This window comes from Salvelinus namaycush, chromosome 4 (assembly GCF_016432855.1).
Source record: "Salvelinus namaycush isolate Seneca chromosome 4, SaNama_1.0, whole genome shotgun sequence".
NCBI lineage: Eukaryota > Metazoa > Chordata > Actinopteri > Salmoniformes > Salmonidae > Salvelinus > Salvelinus namaycush.
Window position 1 is genome coordinate 45,286,912 of NC_052310.1, and position 14,051 is coordinate 45,300,962.

A 14,051-nucleotide genomic window follows, 5' to 3' on the forward strand; every position below is an offset into this window, starting at 1 on the left:
CAATTAAATGGTCTGATGGTGAAGTAGACATGCTCGGTATACATATCCCAAAATAAATAAAAATAATAATTCTCACTCCAATACATGTTAATAGAAAGTTAGCAAAAATAGATAATATCTTGCTACCATGGAAAGGAAAATACCTGTCTATTTGTGGAAAAATCACCCTGATTAACTCTTTAGTCATATCCCAGTTTACCTATTTGCTTATGGTCTTGCCTACACCTAGCGAACAGTTAAAATTAAATGGGCCTATTTATATAATGAATATGAATTCGGAGGGCAAATTAATAAAAATGTCTCACCCCATGTTCAAGAATGGCCTTTTTCCCTTTATTGAGATTACAACCTCGCACTTTCAATTATTTGAAAAGGAAATAATCTCCCAAATATCGACTATTTTTAAAACAAGCCATAGAAAGTTGGTTGCAATTTCAATTTAATCCACCAGAAAAAAACTGAACAAATAATACAACAAATATTGTGGTTAAACTCAAATATAGTAATAGATAAAATAAATTATAAAAAATGTAAAAAATTGTATAATCTTTGTAAATTATATCATAAATAGGACTGGTGGAGTTGTGTCACACATGCAGCTAACTTAAATGTATGGAAATGTCTCCTCTACCCAAAATTAGGAAAGTGGAAGAGGGAAAAAGTAGGGAACTTGTCTGTCAGCCCTGCATTAAAGACCATAATTGGTTAAAGAAAATTGTGATAAATAAAAAGTATACAAGGTTCATTTAAGGGCCAAAAAATTGGCAGCTGTGCCATATAGATTGCAAAATAGTTGGGAAGAGATTTTCTACGTACGGATTCCATGGTACGTGTTTATGAACTGGTACACAAAACGACATCAGATTGAAATCTTAGAATTCTTCATTTTAAATTATTATACAAAATTATTGCAACCAGTAGAATGTTATATATATGGGGGATACAATCTTCCCAGCTATGCAGATTTTGCTCCGAAGAGACAGAATCAACAATTTTTTACGGTCCATATGTAGCTTGTTTTTGGTCATAGATGTAGGAATGGCTGAAGAATTGCAACATTTACCTGGAGCAAACTGCAGATAGCACTACTGGGTGATCTGAAAAGTCATATGATCAATAATATAATACTTTTAGCAAAAGTGTATATTTTTTATTTACAATCTGTAAAAATTATGAGAATAGAAAGGTTCAGAACTTTTGTGAAACATCACTGCACAGTTGAAAAATAAATGGCAAATATGAATCCAATATGGATGGTGTTAAAAGATAGATTGGAGCGGTTGAATGAAGCTGAAGGTTGGGAATAATAACAACTAATAACAACAAGATAACTAATGTAAAACATACTGTGTCCGTAAAACATGTATAGGTTTAGAACTTTTGTGAAAGAAATAGATGGGACAGGTTGAGGTTAGGGGAAGGACAGGAGTATAAACAAACAGAATATATAATGTGTAAGCTGGAAGTATAAGCCTAAGCATTGTTGTACACTTGTTTATTCTAATTAGGGGAGGGGTGGAGGGTTAGAAAGTAATAAAGGAAAATATATTTAAAAAATTGGGTGGTCACTTATAAATGTCCTTGTCGTTGTTTTCCATGAAAACATACATGAAATTAGTTGCAAAATGAATAGGAAATATGGTCAAGACGTTGATAAGGTCATAAATAAATATATTACATTTTTGATTGAAGTAATAATTGTGTTCTTCAAGCTTTGCTTTCGTCAAAGAATCCTCCATTTGCAGCAATTACAGCCTTGCAGACCTTTGGCATTCTAGTTGTCAATTTTTTGAGGTAATCTGAAGAGATTTCACCCCATGCTTCCTGAAGCACCTCCCACAAGTTGGATTGGTTTGATGGGCACTTCTTACGTACCATACGGTCAAGCTGCTCTCACAACAGCTCAATAGGTTGAGATCCGGTGACTGTGCTGGCCGCTCCATCAGAATACCAGCAGCCTGCTTCTTTCGTAAATAGTTATTGCATAGTTTAGAGCTGTGCTTTGGTATGTCATGGCATTGCAAAATGGAGTGATAGCCTTCCTTCTTCAAGATCCCTTTTACCCTGTACAAATCTCCCACTTTACCACCACCAAAGCACCCCCAGACCATCACATTGCCTCCACCATGATTGACAGATGGCGTCAAGCACTCCTCCAGCATCTTTTCATTTTTTCTTTATCTCACGAATGTTCTTCTTTGAGATCCGAACACCTCAAACTTAGATTCGTCTGTCCATAACACTTTTTCCAATCTTCCTCTGTCAAGTGTCTGTGTTCTTTTGCCCATCTTAATATTTTATTTTTATTGGCCAGCATCCCGGAGTCGCCTCTTCACTGTTAACATTGAGACTGGTGTTTTGTGGGGACTCTTTAATGAAGCTGCCAGTTGAGGACTTGTGAGGCTTCTGTTTTTCAAACTAGACACTCTAATGCACTTGTCCTCTTGCTCAGTTGTGCACTGGGGCCTCCCATTCCTATTTCTATTCTGGTTACAGCCAGTTTGCACTGTTCTGTGAAGGGAGTAGTACACCGCGTTGTACGAGATCTTCAGTTTCTTGGCAATTTCTCGCATGGAATAGCCTTCATTTCTCAGAACAAGAAAAGACTGACGAGTTTAAGAAGAAAGTTCTTTGTTTCTGGCCATTTTGAGCCTGTAATCGAACCCACAAATGCTGATGTTCCAGATACTCAACTAGTCTAAAGAAGGCCAGTTTTATTGCTTCTTTAATCAGGACAACAGTTTTCAGCGGTGCTAACATAATTGCAAAAGGGTTTTCTAAAGATCAATTAGCCTTTTAAAATGATAAACTTGGATGAGCAAACACAACATGCCATTGGAACACAGGAGTGATGGTTGCTGATAATGGGCCTCTGTATGCCTATGTAGATATTCCATAAACAATCAGCCGTTTCCAGGTACAATAGTCATTTACAACATTAACAATGTCTACGCTGTATTTCTGATCAATTTGATGTTATTTTAATGGACAAAAAAAATGCTTTTCTTTAAAAAACAAGGACATTTCAAAGTGACCCCAAACTTTTGAACAGTAGTGTGTATATATATATATATAAAAACTCAGCAACAAAAGAAACATCCTCTCACTGTCAACTGTGTTTATTTTCAGCAAACTTAACATGTGTAAATATTTGTATGAACATAAGATTCAACAACTGAGACATAAACTGAAAAAGTTCCACAGACATGTGACTAACAGAAATGGAATAATGTGTCCCTGACAAAGGGGGGGGTCAAAATCAAAAGTAACAGTCAGTATCTGGTGTGGCACCAGCTGCATTAAGTACTGCAGTGCATCTCCTACTCATGGACTGCACCGGATTTGCCAGTTTTTGCTGTGAGATGTTACACCACCCTTCCACCAAGTCACCTGCAAGTTCCCAGACATTTCTGGGGGGAATGGCCCTAGCCCTCACCCTCCGATCCAACAGGTCCCAGACGTGCTCAATGGAATTGAGATCCGGGCTCTTCGCTGGCCATGGCAGAACACTGACATTCCTGTCTTGCAGGAAATCACGCACAGAACGAGCAGTATGGCTGGTGGCATTGTCATGCTGGAGGGTCATGTCAGGATGAGCCTGCAGGAAGGGTACCACATGAGGGAGGAGGATGTCTTCCCTGTAACGCACATTGTTGAGATTGCCTGCAATGACAACAAGCTCAGTCCGAGGATGCTGTGACACACCGCCACAGACCATGAGGGACCCTCCACCTCCAAATATTTCCCGCTCCAGAGTACAGGCCTCGGTTTAACGCTCATTCCTTCGGCAATAAACGCGAATCCGACCATCACCCCTGGTGAGACAAAACTGCAACTCATCAGTGAAGAGCACTTTTTGCCAGTCCTGTCTGGTCCAGCGGTGGTGGGTTTGTGCCCATAGGCGACGTTGTTGCCGGTGATGTCTGGTGAGGACCTGTCTTACAACAGGCCTACAAGCCCTCAGTCCAGCCTCTCTCAGCCAATTGCGGACAGTCTGAGCACTGATGGAGGGATTGTGCGTTCCTGGTGTAACTCGGGCAGTTGTTGTTGCCATCCTGTACCTGTCCCGCAGGTGTGATGTTCGAATGTACCGATCCTGTGCAGGTGTTGTTACACATGGTCTGCCACTGTGAGGACGATCAGCTGTTCGTCCTGTCTCACTCTAGCTCTGTCTTAGGCGTCTCACAGTATGGACATTGCAATTTATTGCCGTGGCCACATCTGCAGTCCTCATGCCTCCTTGCAGCATGCCTAAGGCACGTTCACGCAGATGAGCAGGGACCCTGGGCATCTTTCTTTTGGTGTTTTTCAGAGTCATTAGAAAGGCCTCTTTAGTGTCCTAAGTTTTCATAACTGTGACCTTAATTGCCTACCGTCTGTAAGCTGTTAGTGTCTTAACGACCATTCCACAGGTTCATGTTCATTACATTTTTATGGTTCATTGAACAAGCATGGCAAGCAGTGTTTAAACCCTTTACAATGAAGATCTGTGAAGTAATTTAGATTTTTACGAATTATCTTTGAAAGACAGGGTTCTGAAAAAGGGACTTTTCTTTTTTTGCGGAGTATGTATGTATGTATGTATATGTATGTATTTACGGTACCAGTCAAAAGTTTGGACACACCTACTCATTCAACTATTTTTCTTTATTTTTACTATTTTACTAAAACTATGAAAATACACATATGAAATCATGTAGTAAGCAAAAAAGTGTTAAACAAATGCCAAGAGTGTGCAAAGCTGACATAAAAAATATATTTGGATTTGTTTAACACTTTTTTGGTTACTACATGATACCATACCATTTAGAAAATTGTAAAAATAAATTAAAACCCTTGAATGAGTAGGTGTCCAAACTTTTGACTGGTTCTGTATGTATGTGTATATGGATGTATTTATGTATGTGTATATGTTTATATATATTTGCAAAAAATTATATGGGGGATTGGAAGTGATGCTGACATTGATGGAGCTACAGTCTTCCAATTCATGCGGTTGATGTCGGCTCTGTGCAGGCCAATCAAGTTCTTCCACACCGATCTCGACAATACATTTCTGTATTAACCTCTCTTTGTGCTCGGGGGAATTGTCATGCTGAAACAGGAAAGGGCCTTCCCCAAACTGTTGCCACAAAGTTGGAAGCACAGAATTGTCTAGCATGCCGTGCTGTAGCGTTAAGATTTCCCTTCACTGGAACGAAGGTGCCTAGCCCGAACCATGAAAAACAGCCCCAGACCATTATTCCTCCTCCACTAAACCTTACAGTTGGCACTATGCATTCGGGCAGGCAGTGTTCTCCTGGCCTCCGCCAAACCCAGATTTGTCCGTCGGACCGCCAGATGGTGAAGCTTGATTCATCATTCCAGAGAACGTGTTTCCACTGCTCCAGAGTCCAATGGTGGGCGAGCTTTACACCACTCCAGCCACATCTCTTGGCATTGCGCATGTTAATCTTAGGCTTGTGTGCGGCTGCTCGGCCATGGAAACCCATTTCATGAAGCTCCCATCGTACAGTTATTGTGCTGACATTGCTTCCAGAGGCAGTTTGGAACTCGGTAGTGAGTGTTGCGACTGAGGACAGATTATTTTTATGCCCTACACGCTTTAGCACTCGGCGGCCCCGTTGCATGGCTATTGCCGAAATTCTCTAATAACCTACAAACCACACAGAAAAACAATGTAAACACTTTACCATTTAAATAACAATAATAAAATGTAAAGTATAAGTACAAAGTAATAGCCTTTTAATAACCATTGTAAAAAGCTAATTACCCTCAACAACATTATGTGCATGACCTGGTGGGTGAAGAGAATCACTTACTCATCATCGACACATTCACATCACACCAGGGAGGTTCAGAGTTTAGAATCCTTTGCAGAAAAGAGCCGATAGAAATGTACAGTTGTGGTAGAGTAGCCTACTCACTGGAAAAATGAAACTGACTTCTGACCCCGGGATGGGCCGCCTGATTCCTATAATTTTTTTAAACTTTTTTTGTTTGTTTAGCAGATGCTCTTATCCAGAGCGATTTACAGGAGCAATTAGGGTTAAGTGCCTTGCTCAAAGGCACATTGACATATTTTTCACCTTGTCGGCTCAGGGATTCAAACCAGCGACCTTTCGGTTACTGTTCCAACGCTTTTTTACCACTAGGCAACCTACCGCCCTTACATCAGTTCCGGCCTAAAGTTCCTATTGGCTCAAGGTCAAGGTGGGCAAGGTCAAGGGGGATGATTGGCGGGTCAAGGGTCCCATGAGAGGTCAGAAGTGTGACCTGTAAACAGACACTTCACACCTCCAAGGCAGAGGGGGAGAGCATCCTTCCCACTGCAGCAGACTTTCAGTAAATGTAAGCAACTCTATACTCAGGGGGAGAAGATTTTTAACACTACATATATTTAGAAAGCATTTGAGTCATTTCAAGGCCTATTCCTCAACTTTTGTTGAATAGGAACTACATCATATGATATTTAATATTTTTATATTTTGATCATATTTTTACTATGTACTTGTGCTTTTGTCCTAAAACGTGAGTACACTAGGCAATTTATAAAAACATTTACAAGAAAGGTGAGATTGTAATCTTTCTTGCAGCATTACTAGTTATTGTTTATGGCCTTCTCATGATAAATAATTTATTTTGGGTATGTCTATTTAGGGGGAAATCGACATCTAACAGGATCGTTATTTTAAATTGGAAGTTAAACTCTATGGCCAATTATTATTGTTTCCTTTTAACAGTATCAGCTGTGCAGTACACATAATGCTGTAACATTTTTTCCACTCAGGGATTCAATTTACCCTCGCCACCAGAGCCCCCTACTGTTGAAGCAGAGTACTACACCATTGCAGAGTTCCAGTCCGTCATTTCAGATGGCATCAGTTTTAATGGAGGGCAGAAAGCAGATGTAAGCTTTTTTATGTATATTTTGGAGTGCATGCATGTCCAATGTGTTATTGTTTTTGACATTGTTCAGGTAAATTCTTGAAATGAACAGATACTGCATGTAGTTGATGAGGCCTATTCTTACCCATGCATTCTCTCTGTTCTGTCTTGTAGGTGATCGAGAAGAACTCTGGTGGCTGGTGGTATATCCAGATTGGTGAGAAAGAGGGCTGGGCTCCCTGCTCCTACATCGACAAACGAAAGAAGCCCAACCTAAACCGCAGGACCAGCACTCTGAGCCGGCCTAAAGTCCCGCCCCCAGCCCCGCCCGTCAAGAAGCAGGACTTTGTGGAGACTGTCCCTACCAGCAGTCCTGGTTCCGAGGCTCCAGAGTCCCCTGCATCTCCCGGAAGGCCTGTGTACGAGGAGCCAGAATATGACATTCCTGCCATTGGGTTTGATCTGGAGTCAGAGTTTGAGTTCCTCAGGACAGAAGGGTCCTCAGTGGATGGGAAGAATGAGGATAGCTCCTCAGAGAAGGGCTCTCACCTTTCCTCCAAGCCATCTCCAGCCTCATCTCTCCATAGTGCCTCCTTCAAGATGGGCGAGTCGTCTGAGGACGTGGGGCAGGAAGAGGAGGAGCCTGAGGGAGAGGAGTGTATCTATGAGAATAACTGCTTCATGCCTTTCAGAGAGATGCCTTATACACAATCCAGTGTCGACTCAGACTCCCTGAAGATTAGTGCCCCGTTGGAGACTAGCAAGGCTGAAAACTCTCACTCGATGTTTGGGGCAAGGAGAAAAGGGAAGACGATCCAGCTGAACGGCAGCCAGTCCCTGTCTCAAACCAAAGCAGAGGCCGGGGCATCCAGCTCCAAACCTGCCTCTACAGAGTCCAACCCAGATCTCTCCAAGCAGTCCAGGCCCAAGAAGGACAACGATGAGCACAAGATGGGCTCCACCAAGTCCTCCACCAAACCTAAGCCATTGGTCAGGCCTAAGCCCCAGCTGGCCAAGGCCTCCAGTGCAGAGAAAATGGACATTGGCAGCCTCCGGAGACAACTTAGGCCTACAGGCCAGCTGAAGAAGGGCTCCAGAGGAGAAGACTTTGAAACAGCCTCTGTCATCTCCTCTGAGGACTCTGTGTCCTCCCACAGCACCTCCGACATCTCCTCCATCTATTCTAAAGGCAGCCGGGGAGACTCAGACGAGGGCTACAGTCTCTACCGCACCACAGAGGCCTATGAGAAGGTCCAGGACTCAGAGATGAGCTTCCCTCCCGGGGTGGAAGTGGAGGTGCTGGAGAAGCAGGAGAGCGGCTGGTGGTATGTCCGCTTGGGCGACACTGAGGGCTGGGCTCCAACCTACTACCTGGAGCCTGTCAGGCAGCTGGACGACAAAGCTGGGTCAGAGTCCGATGGCACCCCTACCAAACTGGGCAGCCTGAGCAAGTCCAACAGCCTGGAGAAGAATGAGCAGAGGGTCCAGGCCCTGAACAACATCAACCAGAGCCTAAAGAGGAGCATACCGCCCATCCCCTCCAAGCCCTTTGGCCTGTTCAATGGCTCGCAGAAGAATGTTATGAAACAGCAGCAGGTGGTCAGGCCTCAGTCTGTCTTCATCTCCAAGCCGATCATCGACGGGCCAAACCCAGTAGGCTCCCTTAGGAGGGGTGAGTCACTCAACTCCACTGACCACCCACGCTCTAGTCCCACCGTGCGCCGCAACGCTTCCTTTGGTACTACCCCGCGGTGCCCAGCGCCGAACGGTAACATGGCAAACCGGAACAGACCCAGCATGGGAAGCTCCGAATCACTGGGCCGGGGGTCTCAGAGGAAAGGTCTACCTATTTCCACGGTGAAACCCAAAACCCACCTCATCCACAACAACCTCCGTGAGGTGTATGTCTCCATAGCGGATTACCATGGTGATGAGGAGACCATGGGGTTCCCTGAAGGAACGACTCTGGAGGTTCTGGAGAGGAACCCTAATGGGTGGTGGTACTGCCAGATCCTGGATGGAGGTCGACCTCGAAAAGGCTGGGTCCCCTCAAATTACCTGGAAAGGAAGAGCTAGTGACACACTAATATTCAGTGGATGTGCAATCAGGTCAGAGACCATGGAAGACAGTGGAAATGGAAATGGAAAGACACTGATTTTTTACGATGGAAAGATGGAAATCAGAAGAGACAATATACAGTATCATTGAAGTGGTATACTTTGTGTTTCCTAAACTGAGGGTGGTGACCAATCCTGCATATAATTACTTGACATTTTATTATTGTAATCTGAAGTGACAAAGAAAGTACTTCAAAGTATAATCTTTTGACAGGATTTTATCTATTCACAGACAGCCGGGGGTTGGAACAAATACCTTTGGCATTAAAATCAGCAAAAGGTCAATCACATATTTAACAAAATCATTAAACAAAAGTGGTTGATTTGATGAAATGTGCTTTTTAATCCAAAATGGAAGAATAATGGGTTTTGGACACTAGTGGAGGAGCTTTGGACAGCTTTGGCTGATCAAGGTGAGTTTTTGTGATATGATAACATTAATTAAGGATCTCCAATTGGCTAAACATTATTCACTTCAAATGATATTTGATCATACAATTGTTTTAATGTTTTTTTATGATTTCTTTAAAGGTCCAATGCAGCCATTTTTATCTCAATATCAAATAATTTCTGGGTAAAAATTAAGTAGCTTACTGTGATTGTTTTCAATTAAAATAGTCAAAAATAAACAAAAATAGCTTCTTAGCAAATAGCAAGTTCTTATTGCAAATAGCAATTGGTTTATTAACTAATTTACTCAAATAGCTTTTACTCTAAAAGGGCATTATCATAATTTTTTTCAATTTCACAGTATTATTCCAACATCATAGTGTGTAAATATATATACAGTGCATTTGCAAAGTATTCAGACCCCTTCCCTTTTTCCACATTTTGTTACGTTACAGCCTTATTCTAAAATGGAGGAAATCCTCAGCAATCTACACACAATACCCCATTACAACAAAGCAAAAACAGGTTTTTAGAACCTTATTTACATAAGTATTCAGACACTTTGCTATGAGACTCGAAATTGAGCTCACGTGTATCCTGTTTCCATTGATCATCCTTGAGATGTTTCTACAACTTGATTGGAGTCCCTTGATTGGAGAAACTTCCAGAAGGACAACCATCTCTGCAGCACTCTACCAATCAGGCTTTATGGTAGAGTGGCCAGACGGAGGAAACCTGGCAGCATCCCTACGGTGAAGCATGGGGGTGGAAGCATCATACTGTGAGGTTGTTTTTCAGTGGCAGGGACTGGGGGACTAGTCAGGATCGAGGGAAAGATGAACGGAGCAAAGTACAGAGAGATCCTTGATGAAAACCTGCTCCAGAGCGCTCAGGAACTCAGACTGGGATCAAGGTTCACCTTCCAACAGGACAACGACCCTAAGTACACAGCCAAGACAATGCAGGAGTGGCTTCGGGACAAGTCTCTGAATGTCCTTGAGTGGCCCAGCCAGAGCCCGGACTTGAACCCAATCAAACATCTCTGGAGAGACTTGAAAATAGCTGTGTAGCAACGCTCCCCTTCCAACCTGACAGAGCTTGAGAGGATCTGCAGAGAAGAATGGAAGAAACTCCCCAAATACAAGTGTGCCAAGCTTGTAGCTTCATACTGTAATCCCTGCCAAAAGTTTTTCCACAAAGTACTGACTAAAGGGTCTGAATACTTATGGAAATGTAATATTTCAGTTTTTTTTTTTTTTTTATACATTTGCAAAAATATCTTAACCTTTTTTTGCTTTGTCATTATGGGGTATTATTTGTAGATTGATGAGGAAAAAACTATTGAATACATTTTAGAATAAGGCTATAATGCAACGAAATGTGGAAAAAGTCAAGGGGTCTGAATACTTTCCGAATGCACTGTATATATAACACAGAAAAATCTAGTTTTTGGCTGCGCTGGGCCTTTAAAGCTTTTTGCATGTTTAAAATGTTTTGTTTAAGTTAACATTTATCTTCAAATGTTTTGTATGTTGTATTTAAAAGGTCTGTTGCTACACCTTCTCATATGTTAAATGTCATCTGCAGAATGTCTTGTGCATGTTTTTAAGTCACTTTGTTATGAAGCTTAATGTATATTTCATGTAATATTGTTTCATATAGCTATGTGTGTATGGCATTTTGTTGTAGAGCTTTGTAAATGTGTTCTATCAGTTCATTACAGCGTGTAAGTCATTTGAAACCTCTTAAAGCTACAGTCTGAGATTGGAAAAACAAAAATAAACTAAACTGTGTTCCAGCCACTTGTTTTGGGTGCAGCTGAGGGATAGGGCTAGGACAATTTTGGTTTATGACAAAGACAGACAGCTGTGCTGAAGGCATTTATAAGAATTGTCTTCCAGAATCAATGGGTAAATATGAAGAATTTAAATAACCATTAAACAGCTTCCCAAGTTGCAGACTGTAGCTTTAATGTAAATCTTTATCAATGTTTCATGATGACACTCTACATAATGTCTTATACGTACAGTATGTATCATTCACCACCTTGGAAGTGTATTTCTGCTCTGGTCTTGTGACAAAATAAGTCAGCCTACTGTATATTTGAAGGAGTGGTAAATCAGCACTTTAGAATCGTCTTCTTCTAGTAAGTACATTTTAACTAACTACATTTTAAGGTGTTTGCTAGGTTGTAAAAAAAAATACAAATAAATGATGAGCTGCTTATGCACTTCCATTATTCCATTTAATTTACCAGAGGAAGGAATATTTGACTTGAATATTGGAATTGAGGCTTTGCATTTGCTTTCAAAACCAAACCCCTGCGATGTGTTGAATAGCAATTCCAATAACTTAAATTGTGATCTTATCTGAGAGAGAACAAATCAATTACATTTAAAATCCTTTATTTAAAACACAAGGGGCTTGCAGGCAGCAGTGCAAATACATAAAACAATGACCCACCTGGTGCTACTCATAAATCATATCGGGAAATACTTGATACTCTTGCCCCTTTGAAAAGGAGGCACATACAGTATATAAAAAGGTGTACTCTTAATTATGCTGTGTAGTATACATTTTTATGTTTGAACATATATTCTAGCTACATCATTTTAAATAAAGTATTTCAAGTAATGAATTCCCCTTGTTGAACTAACGTCTAGTTAATCTTACGTCTAGTTAATCTTACCCTGTTGTACAGAAAATGGAATAGAACTGATTTATCAATGGATAGGTCACATTACATACTTTCTTGCCCAAGCAAAAAATTCTCAATTCTCAACATATGGCTGATGTTCAAGACTGCTGAAATATGGTTCCAATGAATGATCCTCTTTTGCCAGCTTGATTTTGCATACAAGTGTCCTTTGTCATTGTCTGCTGGACAGTATGGAATCTAACTTTAGTTTTAGAGCTTGCTACATTGCAGACATGTTATTTATATTATTCAGCAGAGAGAACGTTCATTTTATGATTACATGTGAACAATAATAATGAATTAATTGTGAATAAATGCACTTTCTGCATTACCTCAGTGTGCATTTTGTATAAAGATGTCATTCCTTTACAGAATTATTTATGATTATTTTAATTTCTTCATCTTGTATGTTTCAAGGTATGGGACACTTTGGGGGTAATGCAAACTAAAGTGCCTTAAACCTTAACACATCATACTATTCAAAGCAGTGAAGCAAAGAGATGCAACAGATTGAGTATTGAGTGTCTTCATTTTTGGTAATGAGGCTGCTTTGATTCCCAGCAGTTAAGTAGATTTTTCTGCAAGAATCTGATCAATAGCACCCTCTTGTGCATTACTCTCTGAGCTGAACTTTTTTTGCGTACTCCATAATATTGCATTGCTGTTGACCAGCCGAAGCTAACTATAGTTTCCTATTGACCCTACTGGATTGGCTGTTGATACTTAGCGCAACCTAACCTGCCTGCTAGCACCAACATGACAGCATTTTGGTATTTGTTTCATTAGTCGATTGTTGATATAGTCCCAAAATGGCAGCAATCAAGTTTTCAAGATATACAGTGCAATCGAACAGTTCAGACCCCTTCCCTTTTACACATTTTGTTACCTTACAGCCTTATTCTAAAATGGATTAAATAAAAAATAAAAAATCACACATTTACATAAGTATTCCGAATTTTTACTCAGTACTTTGTTGAAGCACCTTTGGCAGCGATTACAGCCTCGAGTCTCCTTGGGTATGACGCTACAAGCTTGGTACACCTATATTTGGGGAGTTTCTACTATTCTTATCTGAAGATCCTCTCAAGCTCTTTCAGGTTGGATGGGGAAGGTTGCTCTATAGCTATCTTCAAGTCTCTCAAGAGATGTTCGATCTGGTTCAAGTCCTGTCTCTGGCGGAGCCTCTCAAGGACGTTCAGTGACTTGTCCTGGCTGTGTGAATTTTTTTGCAAATGTCTTTTTTAAAAACAGAAATACCTTTATTTAAATAACTATTCAGACTCTTTGCTATGAGACTTGAAATTGAGCTCAGGTGCATCCTGTTTTTATTGATCATCCTTGAGATGTTTCTTCAACTTAATTGGAGTCCACCTGGTGTAAATTCAATTGATTGGACATTATTTGGAAAGGCACACACCTGTCTATATAAGGTCCCACAGTTGACAGTGCATAATATCAGAGCAAAGCCATGAGGTCAAAGGAATTGTCGTAGAGCTCCGAGACAGGATTGTGTCGAAGCAGAGATATAAGGAAGGGTACCAAAACATTTCTGCAGTATTGAAGGTCCCCAAGAACACAGTGGCCTCCATCATTCTTAAATGGAAGAAGTTTGGAATCACCAATACTCATCCTTGAGCTGGCTGCCCGGCCAAACTGAGCAATCGGGAGAGAACGGCCTTAGTCAGGGAGGTAATCAAGAACCCGATGATCACTCTGACAGAGCTCCGAAGTTCCTCTGTGGAGATGGGAAAACCTTCCAGAAGGACAACCATCTCTCCAGCCCTCCACCAATCAGGCCTTTATGGTAGAGTGGCCAGACAGAAGCCACTCCTCAGTAAAAGGCAACAAGATTCTCTGGTCTGATGAAACCATGATTGAACTTTTGGCCTGAATTCCAAGCGTCATGTCTGGAGGAAACCTGGGACAAGCCCTACGGTGAAGCATGGTGGTGACAGCA

General features: G+C 41.2%; 1 protein-coding gene across 1 annotated transcript in view; it reads left to right on the top strand.

The window, feature by feature from the left end:
* LOC120045632 (SH3 and PX domain-containing protein 2A-like) overlaps positions 1–9,543 on the top strand; it is a 113,318-nt gene extending 103,775 nt beyond the window's left edge. The window contains exons 13-14 of the mRNA XM_038990542.1: positions 6,791–6,910; positions 7,063–9,543. Of these exons, the coding sequence (XP_038846470.1) occupies positions 6,791–6,910; positions 7,063–8,964 (2,022 nt within the window). The 3' untranslated portion in view covers positions 8,965–9,543. The remainder of the gene's footprint in view (positions 1–6,790; positions 6,911–7,062) is intronic.
* Positions 9,544–14,051: the final 4,508 nt, after the last annotated feature.